Source organism: Pseudorasbora parva, chromosome 6, assembly GCF_024679245.1.
Source record: "Pseudorasbora parva isolate DD20220531a chromosome 6, ASM2467924v1, whole genome shotgun sequence".
In the NCBI taxonomy this organism is placed as follows: Eukaryota; Metazoa; Chordata; class Actinopteri; order Cypriniformes; family Gobionidae; genus Pseudorasbora; species Pseudorasbora parva.
Genome location: NC_090177.1, coordinates 36,260,899 through 36,283,032, shown reverse-complemented (window position 1 = coordinate 36,283,032; position 22,134 = coordinate 36,260,899). Strand labels below are relative to the sequence as shown.

Below are 22,134 nucleotides of genomic sequence, written 5' to 3'. Positions count from 1 at the left end.
TGGCGGAAGAAATTGTTGGAGAGACAGAGGGAGCCAGAATTGTGTTCTGAGAGTTTGAGGTAAATACATAATGTAGTAATGTGGTGCTGCTGCGGCTGGACGTGGAAATGTTTGGCCTTTGTTTCTGTTTGATAGAATTGTAAATATATCTATTAAAATACTGATATTCTGCTCTATAACTCCTTTCTGAACCTCCCGCTGCCCTGTATCTCACTCTTTTATTGGCTGTCGGTAATCGCCAATGTAATTTTCAGTCAGAACGCTGTTCACACAGCAGGAGTTTGAATCGCCAACAGGTCCAGATATTAAGCATGCCAGATATCTCACCGGCGTCGGCGACTCGTCGTCGATTCTCTCCGATCGCTTCTTTGATCATTCACACTGCGTGATTGTCACTCGCGTGCACGAGCACCGATTTGCCTATGATCTCGAGCATTTGTCGGTGATTTCACAAAACCTGTCGGCGACTCAGAATCCGGGCAAAAACGGGCAGTGTGAACTAGGCTTAACCCTGATGTCGACACACTCTTTTTTAAGTTTAGTAAATAAATTCTAATCTAATGCTTCAAATGTTGCAAAACCATTTTTTTGCTAGAAAAAGAGATTTAATGCAAACATAAACATTTAGAGCAGAATAAAACTATTGTGTTGCTGTTCGCCAGCCCCCTGCACCCCTGCTAAAGTGAGCGCCAACTACAGCTGTGGCACCAGCATGGTTCTGCTGAGCTGGACTGATAGTCTGGGCCGAGACAGCTTCTATGTGGATGTGAAGACAAGCGGCCACTCAGACTCCTGCAGCACAGCAGAAACCCAATGCTCCATCAATACGCTGAGGTGCGGAAGTCTTTATAATGTCTCTGTGGAAGCAGTTTCTGGACGGTGCAACAGCAGCAACACAGCTCGCACACAACTGCAGACAGGTGATCATGCATAAACACACCACTGCACTGTGGAAATATTTGCAAATGTACTTGCTTTTCAAGTTTACTTGCTCCAAGAACAGTATTTTTTCATAACCATCCTCCACCCTCTTTTTGACCCCTTTTTTGCTGCTGTACATTTAAGATTTCTTTGAATGTTCCCTTATTGCATTAGCAATACATTTTTAGTAAATGCTGTTTAAAAAATTAAAAATTAAACTTTTTAAAAGACAATATTGACACTTTCTCCCTTCTCTATCTCTTAGCCCCTTGTGCCCCACAGAATGTGACTGTAAGACTACAGTGTTCAAACAACACTGCTTCTGTGTCCTGGAATGGAAGTCTTGGTGCCGTGAGCTATAATGTCACTGCTGTTGGTCATGATGGGGATGTCAGATACAGTATCGTCACTGGCACCAGCTGTCAACTACCCAACATGCACTGTTCTCAGACCTATGACATTGTAGTCATACCATTCTCTGAAACGTGTGTTGGGTTCCCAAGCGCTCCATACACTTTCAATGCAGGTGTGTATTTGCAGTTTCCACAAATTTGGTACAAATTGCTGTCCTGTTACTTTTCAAGCAATAAAAGTACAAACACTATGGTTTTTATTTGTTTTTTTTTACTATAAACTATAAAGTCAAGTCATCTTCATTTATAGCACTTTTTACAAGATTGTTTCAAAGCAGCTTTACAGTAATACTGTAATGTTTTGGCTGTACATCAGCTCTAGAAAAAAATATTGTCCAGCTAAAGTTAATTGATTGATTTCCTTTGTAAATAATCATTGTTTTCATCTTTGGGGCCATTTACACAGCATTCTCAACCAAAAACTCTCAATGTGTTCCGGCCGCCCAACTGCACGGCAACAGCGCCCGATTACGCAAATCCCGAAACAGGTTTTGAAATGATATCAATAGCCAGGTTCCGGAAGTAAAAACTCCATTCATTGTCTCCATAAGGAAACTGATTTTGGATCATAACTAATAATCCTTTAAAGAAGCCTTAATATGAGCTACAAGGTTGTTAACCATTGGTATTGGCTTCTGCTGAATTCGTCATCCCGTATTATATCAGATTTTTTTTTTTAAACATTTGTGTTTAGCAGCAGAATTCCTGGTCCAAAACGACACTACTCATGATGCTGTACAGAAAATTACACCAATCAGGCTGCAAAAAAACTCCTTAGCTCCGCCCACTCCCATGAAGCACTGCAAATGATGTAACTAAGTAGAGTTGTTCGTATATACATGCATATATTGCAATAAACTCAAAATATATTGTTTTTATACATATAATCAACATTTGTAAATTAGTAGTTTAATATTTCGCCATCGTTTTTAATTTCGATTATTCTGTTTCTAACGATTCAAAGTTATTTCCCTCACTAAAGCAGCAAAGTACACAGTTTTATACCTTAATTCTTTTTTTCAAATCAAAGTTTGTAGTGTTGTGATATACCTCATAGCTGATTGACGCAGCTATTTTTTTAACACATCAAATATTTACAGTCCATGTCTCTACTGTGTCCAATGATAAAATCATAATTCTGTAAATTGACAGAAGTAAAAAAATAATAATGTATCTATTACCAAGCAAGCAAGTTGTCATGATTTTCAAACTATCACAAAGATGGAATATTATATATATTTGTGACATTCAGGAAATTACATAATTTAGACTTAAAGCATTGTGAAAAATCAGTAATGACTTTTTAAGAGTTGAGTACCCTATCTGTGAAAGGTTCCTGCTACAAAAGATGCACTAATGGGCTTTAATTTAGTAACCATAAATGTGTTACTTTGGGGACTAAGAAAAACATTTTCTTCTCTCAACGCCTTCAGGTTCTTGTCCTCCCAGTAGCGTTGACGTTTCTCTACAATGCAGTGGTAATGTGGGACTTGTCCAATGGACCGCCGCCAAGAATGCTGAAATGTACATTGCCACAGCAAAGGGTTTGAATGGCCACACTCACACTTGCACCTCCAATGGCACCAGCTGTACCTTTAGTGAACTGCACTGCGGTGAAAACTACACCGTTACTGTGGCCACGGTGGAGCGTGGCTGCCAGAGTCAAACCAGCACACCTGTTAATCTAAGATCAGGTCAGGAAACTGGACACATAGTATTACAGGATTTTTCTCATCAATTTAAAGTCTCACTTATGTTTGATATTGACCCAATTTCTCCTTCTTCTAGCTATCTGCCCACCTTCCAATCTGACCGGTCTTACCAACTGTGCTACTAATGACATCAGCATTACATGGGACCCCAGCGAAGTGTCAGGAGTCACTTATTTCCTGTTCGTCCATCAGGTGAATGGGCTGAACTCCACCACCAGCACAGTGCAAACATCCTCCGCTCTAACAGGGTTGCACTGTGGAATGACCTTCATCGCACAAGTTGCTGCTCAGGACAGCACATGCACCAGTCCGTACGGACCCCCAACAAAGATCTCCACAGGTACACACACCATAATCTACTTACTGTACATTATCAAATAATCCCTCAAATGTAATGAATAACGTTTACATTGTGCTAATGACTATCTAATTGTATATAATCCTGCTTTTTATGTGACTATGAACCAAATGAGTTAAAAAGAAAAGTGCATATAATAGGGGTGTAATGGGACAGAAGTCACAGTTTGGTACGTACCTAGGTTTCGGGCTCATGGTTCGTTCCGAGTTTGGTACAGAAGTAAAAAAACAACAAATCCCCAATCCCCAAAGTTCAATAGTAATCACGAAAGATGAATGAGAAGGATAAAAAGGTGCCATCTACATCTGAGTCTACTTTACCTTTCCACGAGAAGACAGCGTGTGAAGCGGTACCTGAGGCGCATATTTCATCACTGGGCTGTAGTAACATAACAGCAGAAAAAACTTGATATACTCTGTCATTTAGGGTCATACAGAAAAGAGTTTGACACCATTCAAAACTGTACACAATACAAACAAACAGGATGCTACTTTCTGCCATTCCGTTTTCCTTTCTGTGAAGTTTGTGAAGCATGTCACAAAAATAAATCAAAACTTAGTGTATACGAAGCTCTTGCGTGCCATCTCAACCCTTGCTTTTAGTTGCTGCGTAGACCATCTCTTCTTCTGTTATTTTTCCTGTGGTGGCAGTTAGCAAACAGCATTGCCTTACTACGTGCCACTTCTGGATTGGAGTGTAGATCCCCTGTTACTGGTATTCGTTATTTGACTGTATTCACCAAACCAGAAGGGTTCGAGGCGAATACATGTACTGTTTCACCCCTAGTGTATACCAAGACGGTTAACTGGACCATGGCGAAATGAGTACTGCTTTCTAAATAGAAGAGCCAATCGCCAAATTGGAAAAGCCATCATGTCACTGCAGCTGTTGTTTTAACCTCAGGTCTTAATTGATCATCACAGTTAGGGAGAGTCTCCTGCTTAGCACATAGGCTGGAAAACCTAAAATATACAGTTTTTAATGCTATTTGGGTGTAAGAAACAACAATTATGGGTCACTTCCTGTCAGAATATATTGCTGACTTGAAATGTGAAATCTTCAAAGGCCGCGAAGGTCAGACCGAGCTTTGTTAAATGGGATGGTCTAGCCTATCAAGGACAGCCTCTAAATATGTTCACCATGGTCCATTTCTATATATAATAAGTATAAACTACAAAAAATCGCATTTTAGTAAGATATGTCAACATTTGAAACCCAATACTTTAGCTGTAAAAGGTATTTCTACAGTTTCTCTCAAAAAATCATTCCACCACTGGCACGCAATGAATTCTGGGGTAGGCAAGGCTGCGAAGAATCTAGTTTTTGTATCCCTCATTTCAGGGGGAAACAAAAGACGAATTTGGAGGAGCCTTTGTCTCGCCTACTGCGGCGTGTTCTGCCTTCAAATGCGCCCTTGGAAGGATGCAGCCTCTGAATTGGGACGCAGCACTTGAAAGGGACTTTGGTTGGGGTTGGGAACGCATGAAGAAACCGTAAAGTGATAAGAGAGATAAGATACTAGCACAGCTATATGAAATCGCTTCCCTGGAACGACAGGAGTTTCTACATTGTTTCACTGCTAATTTTGGACATTATGCCCACATTATGCCCACATTATGCCATCAATGGCTGCGGTCACAGAAAACCAACCACATTATCAATGCTGCTGAAAAAGTATATTGATCCGATTCTCATCCATTGATCCACAGTTCCCTGTCCACCTAGTAGCCTGGCAGCTACTGCTAGCTGTGGCACAAACATGGGCACCATCAGCTGGCAGACTGGAGCAGGGGCACAGTCCTATACGGCCAATGTAGTGGGCAACAATGGACACACGGTTTCCTGCACATCCAACACCACTTCCTGTTCTGTGAAGCTCGAGTGTGGACTTAGGTATACAGCCACTTTGGTTTCCACGGTTGGCCTCTGCAACAGCACTGCTAACAACAGCATCCAGTTTGACTCGGGTAATTTAAATCATTAATCAAACTGTAATTGCTTTTTTAAGTAGACCTTTTGACCAAAATTGGTAAAAAACTGCCCTCTTTGTTTTTCCTTCACATGTGTGTCACAGCCCAGTGCCTGCCAAGTAACGTGACTGCACAGTTGGATTGTAATGCTAACACGGTAGCTGTACATTGGGACCCCAGTGCAAGCAACCCTGACACCTATACAGCCCTTGCCATCGGTACAGATGGAACTCGGTTTTCCTGTAACACAAACTCTACTTCCTGTACTATTACAAACCTGAGATGTGGCCGTACCTATAGCATTGCTGTGACAACATCCCAAATTAACTGTGGAGTCATTGAGGGTTCAGACTACCATATCGAGACAGGTAAACTGACTAGATTAATCCTAAAAATCAAGCCAAAAAAGCTGAATTACTATAACCCTCTATCATTTGTATCCCATCAGCCCCCTGCCAACCACAGAGCCCATTTGTTCTAATGGATTGCCGCACTAACATTGCAACGGTAACATGGGACAATAATGGGGCAGATCAGTTTGACACGGTGACTGCGCTCAACTTTACCGGGGATGCGGCAGTGTGCAGCAGCACAAATAGATCTTGCACATTCACACAGTTCCAATGTGGAGAGTCGTACTCACTCAGTGTGACTGGATTCCATGGAAACTGCACCAGTAATCCCAGCGAGGACTTCAGTCTTGATACAGGTGAGACAAAGCTGCAAACACATGTTCAAACTTTATCCTGAGACTGATATAGCTGATAATTATCTGATCATAAAGCAGTTTGGAGAATCTTGTTGTATGGAATATGGAAATATGGAATCTTGGAAATATGGAATCCACACAATTAAAGGTCACTTCAAAAACGTAAAATGTCTTCAGTCATTACCAAAGATTTCTCATGTTTTTTACTTTAGAATACCGATCCAAATCATTAGTAATTCCTTCTATAGATGGGTTACTATGACCTTCACTTTAGAATGAATTATACATTGTTATTAATGGTAATTATGAATCTGTATATAGTAGTTCTCAGTAGTAGTCTTGCAGGTGAAAAAATGAATAGCTAATAGTGAACTACCAAATTCGGTTAAGCACTAGTACTTACTTAATCAGAGTTTACTCTTAGGGTGTACTCACACTAGCCAGTTTGAACCGTGCCCGAGTACGTTTGACTACCAAAGCGCGGTTCGTTTGACTAGTGTGAGTGCTCCGAACCGTGCCGGGCGCGGCTCGATTAGCCGGCCCTGGCCCGCTTGGAAGAGGTGGGCCAGAGCGCGATTCAGTTGGACTCGAGCGCGGTTCGCATGCAGTGTGAGCGCTAACCGTGCTGGAGTCCGTAATCAAAGCTGCAAAGTCCTAGCTGCACTTCAGCTGGTACCTTGCAAACCTCCTCATACGAGCAGCACGATTACGTGAACATTTTCGCGCCACTAAGGCGACACATCTGTTTAACAACAGGCTGTAAGAGGGCTGTGGACCACCGTGGACCAAACGACACAAAATTATCCACAAAGAAAACAGAGCGATGGACTCCATTGTGTTCAGAGAGCGCCGCTCTTTCTGTTTATCCCGAAACCGTCGCACCATAATGACGTAAGCGTGCTCCGGCACGAATGCTGAAACCCGAAACCGTCGCACCATAATGACATAAGCGTGCTCCGGCACGAATGCTGAAACCCTATGTGAGTGCAGGCCAGCGGGGGAGTGGGGAGGGGGGACATTCGTACTCGGGCCCAGTTCATGGCAACCGTGCCTAGTGTGAGTACACCCTTAGTTAAAGGGTTAGTTCACCCCAAAATTAAAATTCTCTCATTAATTACTTCCCCCAATGTCATTTGACACTCGTAAGACCTCCGTTCATCTTCAGAACACAAATGAAGATATTTTTGTTGAAATCTGATGGCTTAGAAAGGCCTTCATTGACACCAATGTCATTTCCTCTCTCAAGACCCATAAAGGCACTAAAGACGTCGTTACAAAGCCCATCTACTGTGGCTCTACAATCATTTAATGAAGTGACGAGAGTAGTTTTTGTGCGCAAAAAAACCCTAAAAACCGACTTATATAATGATGGGCCGTTTTCAAAACAAAGTTTCGAACGGTTATGAATCAGCGTATCAATACACTGATTCATATCCTTCGAAACTTTGTTTTGAAATCGGCCCATCACTAGCTACGGTTATACAATAGCTGCTACACATCTTCTGAAAGAGTACAGCATTCCCAGATCCAAAAACATGTGAAGATGTGAAACCAGAAGGAGTGGATGGAAGTCTTTGGTTTTGTTTAAAATCACCTATACCCTTAAAGAGGACATTATTTTAGGGGACAGCCATTTGTAGTGGTGTCCAAAACCGCAGTGGACGTTATCAAGCGCACTTCAATCCCAGACTGCCTCACAATGCAAGTGTACAAGAGTGTACAAGGCTCTGTCCCAAATGGTACACTTCATCTGCACTTTCGGTCTTGTGGACTTACAATGGCCGCTGTGTGCGCGTCCACAAGAACGGTGTACCATTTTTGATAATTGACAGCCCACCATATGTTTAAAAATAAACTTCAATTTAAGCAGTTGAAAGGTACAGAGCAAAATTACAGAGGAATGTACAGAGCAAAAGGTACAGAGCAAAAAAGACACCACATCTTGGGTTTATTCCTGAAAATCCAGTAATTTCCAAATCGTTCTATATAGTGAACAAAGCAGCCACGGCACATACCTTTCATACTGCTTCAAGAAAAAACTAATTCTACCCATGTTTGTGGATTTGTGGCTTTTCTAACACACACTACTGTCTCTCACAGCTCCCTGCATGCCCACTTTCGTTGAGGCGCAGACAGACTGCTATACATCCATCACCACCGTGACCTGGGATTCTGCCCGTGGTGCCAGCAGTTACACTGTTCATGCCGTGACCGATGGGGAGTACAACAGCACATGTACCAGCGCAGACACACACTGCTCTTTCTCAGACCTGGACTGTGGACAAAACTACACCATGACGGTCACAGCTGAGGATAACAGCTGTGTGAGCTTGACCAGTGCACCCATCACTGTCACAACAGGTACTGGTCACAGACACGTACAGTGGGATAAACTACTGTCAAACAAGCAAGAACTGAGTGCACATGTAAAAATTGGGCAATAATGCCTTTTACTATGTTGACTAGTGTCAGGGCTAATGTAAGACCTTTTTAAGACCAGTTTGAGAAAATGTAAGGAATTAATTGAAGGGAACATAACACATCAGTATGTTCCCTGAATGTAAATGCCTAAGCACACAATTACTTTGAAAGTACAATTTCCAGCAGGTCTCCATTACTTTTTTAATTAATTTGACAAAAAAAAATAGCTGAAAGTTTAAGAAAGATAAGAAGAATCATGTGATATTGTGAAAGTGATTTTAAAATCAACATAATTCAAATGTAAGTAATTTTCTTACTCAATGACAGATATTTGTTGTTGTAGGCATAAACTTGCTTAATTGTGTTCAATTTCTGAACAAGACTTCATTTCTTAATTTTTGTCATTAATTTTTGTCATATGTCATTAAATGTATCTTCATCTAAGGATGTTTTGAATTTGTACTGGAAAACAAAAATCCTGAGCACGAAGATCTTTTTTTTTCAGCGTTTTATTTTATTTGTTTTATAGTTTAATCTGTTTGAACTTTTCTGGACTGGTGTCATGAAGGTGTCATGAACTGGCTTTTTCAATTTTTTATACTGTTGTCTGAGGTCAACTAATGACGTTCGTTTTTACATTCAAAAACATCATAACTAATAAGTAATAGGCTATTTTCTACACTGGTTTTGAGGCTCTTTCCTGAACGCTGGGTTTTGATGGGCGGAGACTTGGAATTCCACGGCTAGGATTGGAGAAGATTTGCATATTTAATGAGCTTCTGCTCCCCTGTCAGTTCATATTAGGGTAGGATTGTTTGAAAGCGGCAACCGGAATGATACTCCCGCAGGGCTTGGATTCTCTCTTTGTATTGATAGGAATATTTTTTTTTATTTTTTATTACTTGGCCCACATAAACAGTGGATATAAGCGCGAACTGCACACACACACACCCTTCAAATATCAAGTAAAGAGAGAGAACAACAGAGATTTATTTTATGTCATTATTTGAGATTCACTGGCCTGCTGACGTGCTTACGTTTTGGTAGCCTGTCTGGAAGACACATAGCCCCGGGATGTTGGGCTTTGCGAGCCCTGGCCCATACATGTCTGAGTCCGATCCTGAATCGCAGTGAACCAACAAATAAAGGATTCTCCAGCCTTTGATAGCGTGCTAAGATATGTTCTGTTAGACATTTACACATAATCAAAACAATCTGTAACTATGCAATACTATCACATATAAAAAAACATGTTTTACTCACATAAGTGTGTTGCACCATTCCTGTCTGATCCAATACAGAAGGCACAGCATTGTGTTTTAATCTCAATATGTCTGCAAATCCAGTATCGACCTCTGTTTTATTCCCCAGTAAAATGAAGCAAACAAATGTCCACTCATTCCTAATATTAGAATCGGTTGTACTGAAGCAGGTTCACATATTTTTCTGTTGAGGTGGCGTTTCTCCGTTCTATTACGCCATTGATCAATTTATATTTGAGAGCTCTCGTTTTCTGGACCTGGTGCCAATAAAAGCTTTTCTTTGACTAACAAATACATTTTCAGCTCCGAAACTTACAGGAGATTCTTAAATCACGATGAACTTTTATATATCAAAGGCTGAAGGGAAAGTTGATTTCTCAATTCATCACCTCTTTAAGACTTTCTGATACAATTTAAGACATTTTTAAGGGCTTAAATTGTGAGTATGCTACATTGTTGATATTTCAGTGGTTGGGAAATTACACCTAGCAGCAGCTTTAACAAAACCACAACCTGTTTGTATTCCCTTTTACTAGTTCCATGTCCCCACTCCAATCTGCAAGCAACTCTGGACTGCAGCAGCGACTCTGCTCTGATCTCATGGACGCCCGGTAGAGGCACTCAGAAGTACAACGTTTCTGCCGAGGGCTTTGATGTAGATCACAAAGTTGGCTGCCAAACATCTGGCTCCGCTTGCAATATCACCAACCTGCAGTGCAGCAGCCGATACCAAGTCAGCTTGAGAGGAGAAGGGCTCTTTTGCCACAGCCAATCATATTACTGGATCGCTCTCAAGTCAGGTAAGTCAAGCCACTAGTTTATGTTCCTGTGCATGGTTCATCAGTCTGTGCCGTTCTGTAGAAATGTGAAAATTATTATTATAATATTATTATGTTATATAGGAGGTCATGCGGCGACTTGCGAAACCACCCAGCAGACTTGCGATATTATTGGCCTGCATTGTGGACAGACTTATCCATATTATTACTTAAATGTTCAGTAGATTTTTATTTTTGTGCAGTTTTTTTCTCTATATTGTGTTGATATGGTAATGAGTAAATGCACACAAAGTTTCATCATGTGTGGCATGAAAACATGAAAGTTTTAAAACGTGTGTTACAATTAACCCCGATTTAGGTTGTGCCACAATCACCCCTAAATACATTTTTTTTCAATGAGCTAATTTGTATTCATTGTGCCACATGTCGTATTAGCTTCAGGTAATTTTCTTATAAATATATATATTTTTTTTTTTTACTTTGGTTGAGCATGATCAGATGTCTAAATGATTTTTAATTGTTACAACTGTTGACATTACTGATGTAGCATGTGTTCTTTTGCTTCTCCAGCACCATGTCCACCCACTAATGTATCCATCCAGTCATCCTGTAACTCAAGCACAGTGTCCGTTACCTGGGAAGCCTCTCAGGGCTCGGTGTCCTACATGGCTTTTGCCGAGGGCAGCGGAGGTCATGCGGCGACTTGCGAAACCGCCCAGCAGACTTGTGATATTATCGGCCTGCAGTGTGGACAGACTTATCAAATTTACGTTTCTGGTGTGGATAACGGCTGTATTGGATCCAAGAGCGAAATTCACATTCTTGAAACAGGTGAGACTTAAAGCCTCTTTTTGACATCCATTTGAAATACCTTAGCTATTGCATAATGAAACCAATTTTCTCATTTAGTATGTTTGTCTTATTTCCAGTCTAAATATCTAAAAATGTATTTGTTTGGCATGAGTATCCCAACTCTTTGAAGGAATAGTTCACCTAAAAATGAAAATGTGATGTTTATCTGCTTACCCCCAGGGCATCCAAGATGTAGGTGTGTTTGTTTCTTCAGTAGAACACAAAGTAGAATCACTATGAGAGTAAAAAGCACATAGACATATGAATCCATTTTAAACACAGCAGCTCGTGACTTCTTCTGTGAGAAACCCAACAGTATTTATATAATTTTTTACCTCAAATACAACACTATGGGGGCGGCAGTGGTTCAGTGGTTCATGTAGGTTGTCTACAAACCAGAAGGTTGGTGGTTCGATCCCCGGTTCCACCTGACCAAGTGTCGAAGTGTCCATGAGCAAGACACCTAACCCCAGCTGCTCCCGACGAGCTGGATGGCGCCTTACATGGCTGACATCGCCGTCGGTGTATGAATGGGTGAATGTGAGGCAAAAATGTAAAGCGCTTATATAAATGCAGTCCATGCAGTCCATGTATAAAAGCAGCGCCTGCGCCCTCACTGCCTGCCAGTGAGTTCAAATTATACAATATGGCGTAGAGATATGTGCAAGAGATCCCTTCTACCGCTTGTATCCCATTGCGATACACTGTATCTAGGCCTCACTTGCAGGCAGTGATGGTGCAGTTTTATACAGTGTTGTATTTAAGGTAAAAAATATATAAAAATACTTTTTGGTTTCTCTCACAAACCAATCGTTTCGTGTCTTAAGACATCAATGTGTCACCAGGAGCCGCTGTGTTTAATATGGATTCGCATCTCTATGAGTTTTTTACTCTCGTAGTGGCTTTTATAGAAAACACCCCGTTGACATCTATTATACGAGCAACGGGTGGAGTTAAAAATCTTCATTTGTGTTCTACTGAAGAAACAAACACATCTATATCTTGGATGCCCTGAGGGTAAGCAGATAAACAAAACATTTTCATTTTTGGGTGAAACATCACTTTAACAGTGTAAATAAGTCAGAATCTATGAAATAGCATTAACCCCCTCTTTACATTCTATGGAGAGTTATTTCATTTCACACAGACACAGGATGTGCGTCCATGTTGTCTGTAGTGTTTGCGGTGTGTTCAACTTTTGTGATCTTTATTGACTTCTGTGCAGAGGTGAACAGCAATTAAGTACATTTACTTGAGTACACTTTTTGAGTATCAGTACTTTACTTGAGTATTATTTTGTCTGGAAAATTATGACTATAACTTCACTACATTTGATAGACAAATATCGTACTTTTTACTCAACTGCATTTTCTATCAAGGTCCTCAAAGTTGAAAGTCGATTTTCTAGCTGCTTTAAAAGTCATCGGATGATTTTTTTTCTTCTTTAAAAGGGGTTTGAGTTTTTGCAGAAACCCTTTCAGGAATAACTCTTTTAGGGTCACGTGAAGTTCAAAGATTTCCAAGCATGTTTCAGATTTTCCCAGTTTTTCATCAGTTTATAGTAAAATGGAAAAAAAACGGTTGATTTTCTTGTTCATTTTGGCGAGTTTTCACATTAACAAAGTTGATTATGTCTTAAGTGGACGTAAACAGTTAGGAGAATTTCAGATGTGTGTCAGTGCATTGGATCCGTGCATTCTAACTTAAAGTGACAGCGGTTTGTAAAGGCCTTTGTAACTTTTATACAAGTATTTAAAGTAGTTTAAGTTAGTCATATGCTAGTATGTTGGATGGAGCATCACTTACTGGCTTAAACCATGTGCATGAATACAACAATTATAAAATAATGAGTTGACATAAAAAAGGAAATTTACTTTTGATACTTAAGTACTTTTGAAAACAAATACTTCTTTACTTTTACTTAAGTAAAAATCAGTTTTTACAACTTTCACCTGTAACAGAGTAATATTTGACCAGCAGTACTTTTACTTTTACTCAAGTAATGAAGTTGTGTACTTTGTCCACCTCTGATTCTGTCCTCTTCAGCCCCTTGCGTGCCTGAGAATGTGCAGGCCATCATTGAATGTCAATCTACTGTTCTCAACATTACCTGGCAACAGAGAGGTCAAGCCAATCACTACCACACCACAGTGAGAAGCAGTGATGGACAAGTACAGGGGTTTGACACTAATTCAACCTTCAGCCAAGTTCCTCGCATTCTTTGCGGCCTGACTTACAGCGTGACAGTGGTCGCCTATAGTCAAACCTGCAACAGTTCCCAAAGCTCTGTGCAGCACGTCACCTCAGGTAACTGTGAACAACATAATATATGGTGTGAAAAATGTAGTACTTTATGTAATATCTCTAACATCTCTTTTCTGAATTCTTCAGCTCCATGCCCACTCAATGCTATCGTTCCGGTCTTGAACTGTGACTCAAACACTGTGTCTGTGTCCTGGGACTCTAGTGTAAATGGTGTCCTCTACATCGCAAAGGCCTTTTATTCCAATAACGACCAGAGTTACTACATGTGTAACACCACAGGGACCAGCTGTGACATCGCTTTGACCTGTGGCATGAATTATAATGTGACTGTAGTCCCATTAAGGGATGGCTGCACTGGGGCAAATGCACCAGTACAGTATGTTATGGCAGGTTAGTCACTTTTAAAATCCAAACTGTCCTCCAAAAAAATACGACTCTATAGGTCATTTTTCAAACACCTTTTATTACGACCTATATTTACGTTTTAAAGTCATGCCCTCTAGCTGGCGTAAAAATAAATGTCTTGTAACGTTTGACATCATGAAATGACGTATGACTATCGTTACCAATCAAAATGCATGTTCATTTTAATGCAATGTGACATTTTACCACCATTTGTCATATTTCCATTTAGGAAAAATATATATTTTTTAAATTTACAACCGCACCCACCTCATCTCTAAACCTACCGAGTGATTTATAGTGCATACACACTTTGAGCGCATGTATTCCCTGGGGTGCAATGCTTTTCAACTAAGTTATGCAAAAGCTGAAATATTATGCAGATAAAATGGAAAAATGCTTTAAAATGAAAGTGTCCTGCTGTTAATAGGTAGCCTGACAAGCCAGACCCACATTAAGATGTTTGGTTCTGGAAACTCACCATAGACAGGGCTCAATCCGAGGGGTGGGATAAACGGTTGTCTTTCAAACTCCCTCTGCACACGATAGGATAGCGCTACAACCAACAAGAGCAACGAAGGTGAAGCATCGCCGTATCCGGCCGAACACATCTTCCCATTTTAAGTATGACTTCAGTGCCGTTCTTTGTTTACATTTACATTTACATTTATGCATTTAGCAGACGCTTTTATCCAAAGCGACTTACAACTCGCAGAAGAGGCAACGAAACACAAAAAGTGCCCTAAATACTAAGATTTGTACACTGCTCAGAGTAGCAAAGACCAGAAAAGGAAAGAAGAAAGGAGAAATAGAGGGGGAAAGAATGTTTTTTTATTTTTATTTATTTATTTTTTTATGTAGGATTAAGTGCTCATGGAAGAGATGAGTTTTTACCTGTCTTTTGAATGAAGTGAGTGATTCTGTTGTGCGTATGGAGGACGGAAGATCGTTCCACCAACCCGGAACAATGAAAGAAAAAGTTCTAGAGAGGGATTTCATGCCTCTCTGTGATGGTACCACAAGCCTTCGCTCATTAGCTGAGCGAAGGCTTCTGGTAGGTGTGTAGACGCGTAGGAGTGAGTCGAAGTATGCGGGTGCTGCGCTTGTGGAAGATCCATGAGCAAGCGTCAGGGCTTTGAATTTGATCCGGGCAGCGAGTGGTAGCCAATGCAGAGAGATGAATAGAGGTGTGACATGAGCCCTTTTGGGCTCATTGAATACGAGACGTGCTGCAGCGTTCTGGATCATTTGCAGCGGTTTGATTGCACAAGATGGAAGTCCAGCCAGAAGCGCATTGCAATAGTCAAGTCTAGAAATGACCAGGGCTTGGACAAGAAGCTGTGTTGCATGCTCCGTAAGGAACGGTCTGATTTTCCTGATATTGTGCAATGCAAACCTGCATGACCGAGCCGTCTTCGAGATGTGGTCTTTGAAGGACAGCTGGTCATCAAAGATTACTCCAAGATTTCTGACCGACCCCGAAGGAGTAATCAGAGATGAACCTAGCTGGATGGTAAAATCGTGTTGTATGGTGGGGTTAGCAGGGAAAACAAGCAGCTCAGTCTTTGCTAGATTGAGCTGCAGGTGATGTTTTTTCATCCATGCCGAGATGTCCACCAGACAGCTTGAGATTCGTGCAGCTACTGTGGGATCATCTGGTTGAAATGAGAGGTAGAGCTGTGTGTCATCAGCATAGCAATGATATGAGAGACCATGTGCCTGAATGATGGCTCCCAATGATGTGGTGTAAATGGAGAAGAGGAGAGGTCCAAGCACTGAGCCCTGAGGAACCCCCGTGGTCAGTTGATGTGTTTTGGATACCTCTCCTCTCCAGGCAACCTTAAAAGACCTACCGTGTGAGATAGGACTCAAACCAGTGGAGAGGAGTCCCTGTGATGCCCAGTGATGAGAGGGTGGACAGAAGAATCTGATGATTCACAGTGTCAAAGGCAGCAGACAGATCAAGGAGGATGAGGACTGATGATTTGGATGCAGCTTTAGCCAGCCGCAGGGCTTCAGTAACTGACAGTAATGCCGTCTCAGTTGAGTGGCCCTTTTTGAAGCCTGACTGGTTTACGTCCAGTTGATTAGACTGTGAGAGGAAAGATGAGATCTGGTTGAAAACAACTCTTTCAAGTGTTTTCGCAATGAATGGTAGGAGAGAAACAGGTCTGTAGTTCTCTACAAGTGATGTGTCTAATGTGGGTTTTTTAAGCAGTGGGGTTACCCGAGCCTGCTTGAATGTGGTGGGGAAGATGCCGGTGGAGAGAGATGTGTTGATGATGTGTGTGAGTGTTGGTAAGAGTGTAGTAGAGATGGCTTGTAGGAGATGTGAGGGGATGGGATCTAGATGGCAGGTAGTGGGATGGCTGGAGTGGAGAAGCTTAGATACTTCATCCTCAGTGAGTGTAGAGAAGGAGGAGAGAAGATGTTTGGCTGTGGATGTGGCTGATTCAAAAGTGTGTGTGTGTGGAGGTGTGAACTGACTTCTGATGAGTGTGGTTTTTGGAAAAAATTGGCAAGATCGTCTGCAGAAAGAGAGGTGGTGGGAGGTGGTGGAGGGGGACAGAGGAGAGAGGTGAAAGTTCTGAAAAGTGTGCGTGAGTCTGAGGTGCTGTTGATTTTGTTGTGGAAATATGAGGATTTAGCTGTATGGACGTCCTGTGAGAAGGAAATGAGCAGAGATTGGTACTTACTCAGGTCAGATGTTTCGTTTGATTTGCGCCATTTTCTCTCTGCTGCCCTAAGTTTGGTCCGGTGTTCACGAAGAACATCAGATAACCAAGGGTTAGAGGGAGTAGCGCGAGCTGACCTAGAAGACAGAGGGCAGATAGTATCTAGACAAGTGGTTAAAGTGGAACATAAAGTGTCTGTTGCAGTGTTGACATCCATAGAGGAGAATTGTGTGGGTGACGGAAGAGAGGATGACACAACGGAGGAGAGGTGAGAGGGAGAAAGAGAACGCAGGTTTCGTCTGAAACTAACTGGTAGAGGAGGTGGAAGCATATGAGTAGTGAGATGTAGATTAAATGTGATGAAGTAATGATCTGAGAAGTGTAAGGGTTTGACCAAAGTGTTTTCTGTAGTGCAGTTGCGTATGTAGATGAGGTCAAGTTGGTTGCCAGATTTGTGTGTGTGCGGTAGTAAGAAGTTTGAGATCGAATGAGGATAGAAGGGAGTGAAAATCTGTAGCATACGGTTTGTCCAGGTGGATGTTGAAATCACCAGGGATTACAAGTGGGCTGCCATCCTCAGGGAATGAGGACAGCAGCACATCTAGTTCCTCAACAAAGGTGCCCAATTGACCTGGAGGGCGGTAAATGACTACAAGATGGATTTTAGCAGGAGCTGTAACTGTAATAGCATGGTATTCAAATTAGATGTTATTACAGAGAGAGGTGTGGGTTGAGTATTTCCAATTGTTTGTGATAAGAAAACCTGTGCCTCCACCTCTGCCTGTGCGGCGAGGGGTGTGTGAGAAGGAAAAATTGTTAGAGAGAGCAGCAGGAGTTGCTGAGTCTTCTGGACGGATCCAGGTCTCAGTCAAGGCCAAGATATTCAGATTGGAATGAGTGGCGAAGGCAGCAGCTTTGTTTACAGCTGACTGACAATTCCATAGACCCAGAGAAAAGGAGGGAGGGATATTAGTAGAGGAAGGAATAGGACGCAGATTAGCAGTGTTACGCTGCCGTCTGCGTCTGATAGTGGAGCGAGGGGTAGAAATAGTGGGTATGTTTTGAAAGCACATTGTGAGAAAAGAGAGAAGGAGAAAGAGGATAGAGAAATAAATAAATACTTAAGTGCGTTCTCGGTGTTCGTTCTACGGTGGAGTCGATCGTAGGTCGAGTCGAAAAAGATGTCTTTACACTTGTCGGTCTTCGCACGAGGCGGCTGAACACGAGGGCTGAACGCTCCCGCTGACGTTGCCGCGACAGCGCTGACACGCTTATTAAATACACACTGATCACTACTTGAGTGAGAACAGGTGTGGACGCTTTTATAATTATCCCAAAGATTAATCAATGCAACGGTCTGCCAACGACTCAAATCGAAACCAAACTATCACTCACTACCTGTGCTAAAAGCCAACAATTATTATTTAATAACGGCTGGTGATTGCGTACAGCGCGCTTCAAACTGCCCTGGTTAAAGTGCAATTTGTGAGTAGCTCTCGGAACAAAGTTATGAATGAAAAGAATAAGTGCAGAAACTAAATGAGAAAATGTTCTTTTCTCAGAGAAAAGCTTAACTCCAAGTCTTCCAGAGTCGCGGTCAAAGCTGATTCGAAAGACCACCGTTCGCCAGTTTCTGTGTTTACTAGAAGCACGCAAGCGCAACTCGGCCGTCTTCATTATGGCCCCGCCCACCGACTCTATACACGATGTGATTGGCCCGACAAGAGTTAGGACGAATACAGCTCAGAAGGGTATTGAGAATTGCTAGACGATACTCGCGGGCAGATTAGATTTGCAGCCGCTAGGGTGCGTCTACATTTCTAGGCTAGTCAATAGGAGCACAACTTAAGAAAACGTTCCTATGCGTCGTATTTCAGGTATTAAAATATGGTCGATAGGGGCGCAACTTTAGTAAAGGCTCCTATGGGTCGTATTTCAAGGAAGGGGCTATAATAACCTCTTTAGGCGATTTGGATGGAGGAGATGTTGGTAAAATCATATTTTTCCAAATGTTTAATCTGTCACAATTTTCACTTTCGGGATGTGCGTTTGTGTATGAAGCTCCTTGCGTTCCCCTCATGTTGGACGTTGAGATGGACTGCCTGTCTGATTCGGCTTGGCTGACATGGGAAGAGTCAGCAGGGGCGGAGCTCTACACCGCCATGGCAACTGACAGTGATGGGCGCATGTACCAGTGTAACTCAACCGAAAACCAGTGCACCGTTGAAGAGCTACAATGTGGACGATTCTACAACTTCAGCATCGCTGCTTCTAACAGTCAGTGCAACAGCCCCGTGAGCAACACTATGGAATCTGAAACAGGTGAAAGAGCGAAACGGGAAGCTTTCCAGTGTACAAATGTAACATCCTTAGATAATTTCACACTTCCTGTCTCTTTTTTTCCCCTTTCAGCCCCCTGTCCGCCTCAGAATGTGGTCACGTCCGTGGGGTGCGACACGGGTACGGTGAGTGTGTCGTGGGATGAGAGCGTTGGTGCATTGAGCTACACCGCCACTTTGGAGCGTACAGATGGAGAGACCACCTGCTGCACGGCAAACTCCACTTCCTGTGAGGTCACTTCCCTTCCCTGCGGCCAGATGTACATCCTGACGGTCACTGCCGAGGGACGGATATGCAACAGCTCACAGAGCATTGAGCTCATCGTGCGGTCAGGTAATTCAACCCTGTTACCAATGCTGCTTAAAAAAATGTATTCAAATATTGGTAGAAATTTCTATGAAGTCCATGCTGTGTAATGAATTATAGCTCCATTTATACTTATTTATGAGTAAGTATTACTATTCTATAAATATGTATATAAAGTGCATTATAAGAACATAACGTATATACTGCATTATAAGAACAGTTACAGTTACATTTAACTGATTTGTATAATTACTTATAAATAAGTGTATAATGGATTTTGACAATGTACATTGAAAAGCAAATGCATGACTCATAAGTATTAATTATTCAGTGGTACACTGTAAAAAAAAAAATTAATCCGGAAAATAATGGAAAAAGTACCGCCAGTTTATAACCTAGACATTATCCAGTAATTTATGGATATATTTCTGTTAACCCTAACATTGAACGCAATAAAGTTCAAAATTCTAAATACAGGTAAAGTCCGTGTAAAAAATAAATATGGAAAATTCTGTTAAATGATTGCAATATATTGTGCTTTTTCTTACAGACCAGGTGTAAACATGTCTATCCATGAGTGTATTTATAAAGATGCAACATGCATTGCTATAATGTTATTATATTATAGTTACAATGGTATTTTAGTAATTCAGATTTATTTCTGTTAAATTAGTGTATATATTGTATGTATTTATTAATAGCTGTATTGTGTTCTTATAAATATTTATTGTGAGTAATAATACAGTTACTAACCCTTTATAATTCCTAAAGCAAATCACGAAGATGTGTTCCTTATAATTTTTAAGTTGTTTATTTGTAAATGTAACTGAACAATAATTCCAGTAAAAAATGTTTTTTATTTTATTTTATCTTTTATGTTGTATACTAGCAAAATGCTACGTTACTACACTGCCACAATATTTTTTAAAGTATAATGTCAAATTGCTTTAGACAACACACTGCATATGGCTCAGTGGATATAGATTTTAACAAATCAAAATGGCCATTCATGACCTCTAATGCAAACATTAGTCATTAAACACATAATTGATAACTAATTGGTACTTGTATACTAAGTATCTCTGTAACTATTTATTTTTGGTCATTTAAAAATCAGTGTATAAAGAGCTACGAGCATGTGCATTGAAAAAGCAAATGTAATATAATACTTATAATACTTTATAAGTCTTTATAACTATATTTATAAAACAGTAATACTTACTTATAGATAAGTATAAATGGGGCTATAATTTGTATTAAGCATTAAGTTCATAGAAGGTGTTACCAAAATATTAATCTAAATCAGTTTGATGTATGTGTATGATTTATTTTTATATACTGGTAATTTGCATGTTCATTATGTCTTTATTGGTAAATTGAATTGGTGTTCCAAATTTTACTAACAGTGTAGCAAAACTAAACAGTGAATGAATGAAAGAGTGAATGAAGGAATGAATGAGGTTTACATAGCGCTGTGCTTATTTAAGTATGGCTGTAATAGAAAATAAAATGGGATAATTTTCCTCATGCTAGGCACATCCTTCCACTTACGCAAACTCCATTTTGTTTCCTCTCTGTGGAACAAACACTATATACCCTGGGGATGCTTATTCAGTCATCGATGTGTATTTCAACCCACAGTTCCCTGTATTCCGGAGAGCCTGGTGTCCAACACGAGCTGCAGTGATAATGTAGCCACCATGTCATGGGAGAGCAATGAAGTTGGTGTGCTCTACACGGTTATGGCAATCAGCGATGACGGGTTTTACTCTGACAGCTGCTCCGGGTTTGGTCAGTCATGTGATCTTTCAAAGTTGATGTGTGGCGTGCCATACACTGCCACAGTAATGGCACAAGACAGCATCTGCGCCAGTCCACTCAGTCAAACTGCTTCAATCAGGACAGGTTTGTGTGATTTTTACCATGATGTGCATGAATGCTGATGAACCAGATGGTGCAGAAACAACTTTTCTTGTTCCTTAATCACTCAATTTTACTGACAGTCACTTCTCTTATGTTCAGTGCCCTGTGTGCCGGATTTTGTGGCCGCTAATGTGATCTGCCAAGGGAACGGCCTGTCCGTGTTCTGGCAGGAGAGCGCAGGAGCAGACTCTTACACGGCTATGCTTGAGGACAGTTACGGCCATCACACCAACTGTCAGAGCATGAATGACACCACCTGTACAGTTAACACACTCCCCTGCGGAGAGACCTACCATGTCAGTGTGATAGCATCAGATGGATACTGTGACAGCCCGCCCAGTGCCGTCATTGACGTAGATTCAGGTAGAAAGCAATGCGAACAGATTTACACAGACACACACACACATCAAATTCCCCTAAAAGTTTCAGTTGTAAGGATTTAAATCCAGAATTGTCACACTCCCCAGAGTATGTTTATTTGGAATTTGAATCAGAACAACAGAAAGTAAAATGTACTGAATTGCAATTTAAGGATATTAAACACAGTCAGTCAAGGAACGGTCCAACACACTTTACAATCAAACATTTGTGTATCGTATTGCATAAAAAAAAAAAAAAAACTACACTTCTGTGAATTTCAGCCATTTAAATTTGGTTTAAAATTTGGTAATTAGTAAGTACATGTACTTAATGTTACCAGGTGTGGTGGTATGGGTAAGTTTAAGGGTAAAGTTAGGGACAGGTGTGGTGGTGTGGGTAAGTTTAAGGGTAAAGTTAGGGTCAGGTGTGGTGATATGGGTAAGTTTAAGGGTAAAGTTAGGGTCGG

At 41.1% G+C, this 22,134-nt stretch overlaps 1 protein-coding gene across 1 annotated transcript in view; it reads left to right on the top strand.

Annotated features, from left to right (window-relative positions):
• The first annotated feature begins 2,884 nt into the window (after positions 1–2,884).
• Positions 2,885–22,134, top strand: part of LOC137079520 (fibronectin) — a 34,089-nt gene continuing 14,839 nt past the window's right edge. Inside the window, exons 1-14 of the mRNA XM_067447472.1 lie at positions 2,885–2,947; positions 3,239–3,386; positions 5,114–5,371; positions 5,479–5,742; positions 5,823–6,083; positions 8,184–8,444; positions 10,303–10,566; positions 11,116–11,376; positions 13,444–13,704; positions 13,789–14,052; positions 18,801–19,061; positions 19,152–19,412; positions 21,027–21,290; positions 21,408–21,671. Of these exons, the coding sequence (XP_067303573.1) occupies positions 2,885–2,947; positions 3,239–3,386; positions 5,114–5,371; positions 5,479–5,742; positions 5,823–6,083; positions 8,184–8,444; positions 10,303–10,566; positions 11,116–11,376; positions 13,444–13,704; positions 13,789–14,052; positions 18,801–19,061; positions 19,152–19,412; positions 21,027–21,290; positions 21,408–21,671 (3,355 nt within the window). The remainder of the gene's footprint in view (positions 2,948–3,238; positions 3,387–5,113; positions 5,372–5,478; positions 5,743–5,822; positions 6,084–8,183; positions 8,445–10,302; positions 10,567–11,115; positions 11,377–13,443; positions 13,705–13,788; positions 14,053–18,800; positions 19,062–19,151; positions 19,413–21,026; positions 21,291–21,407; positions 21,672–22,134) is intronic.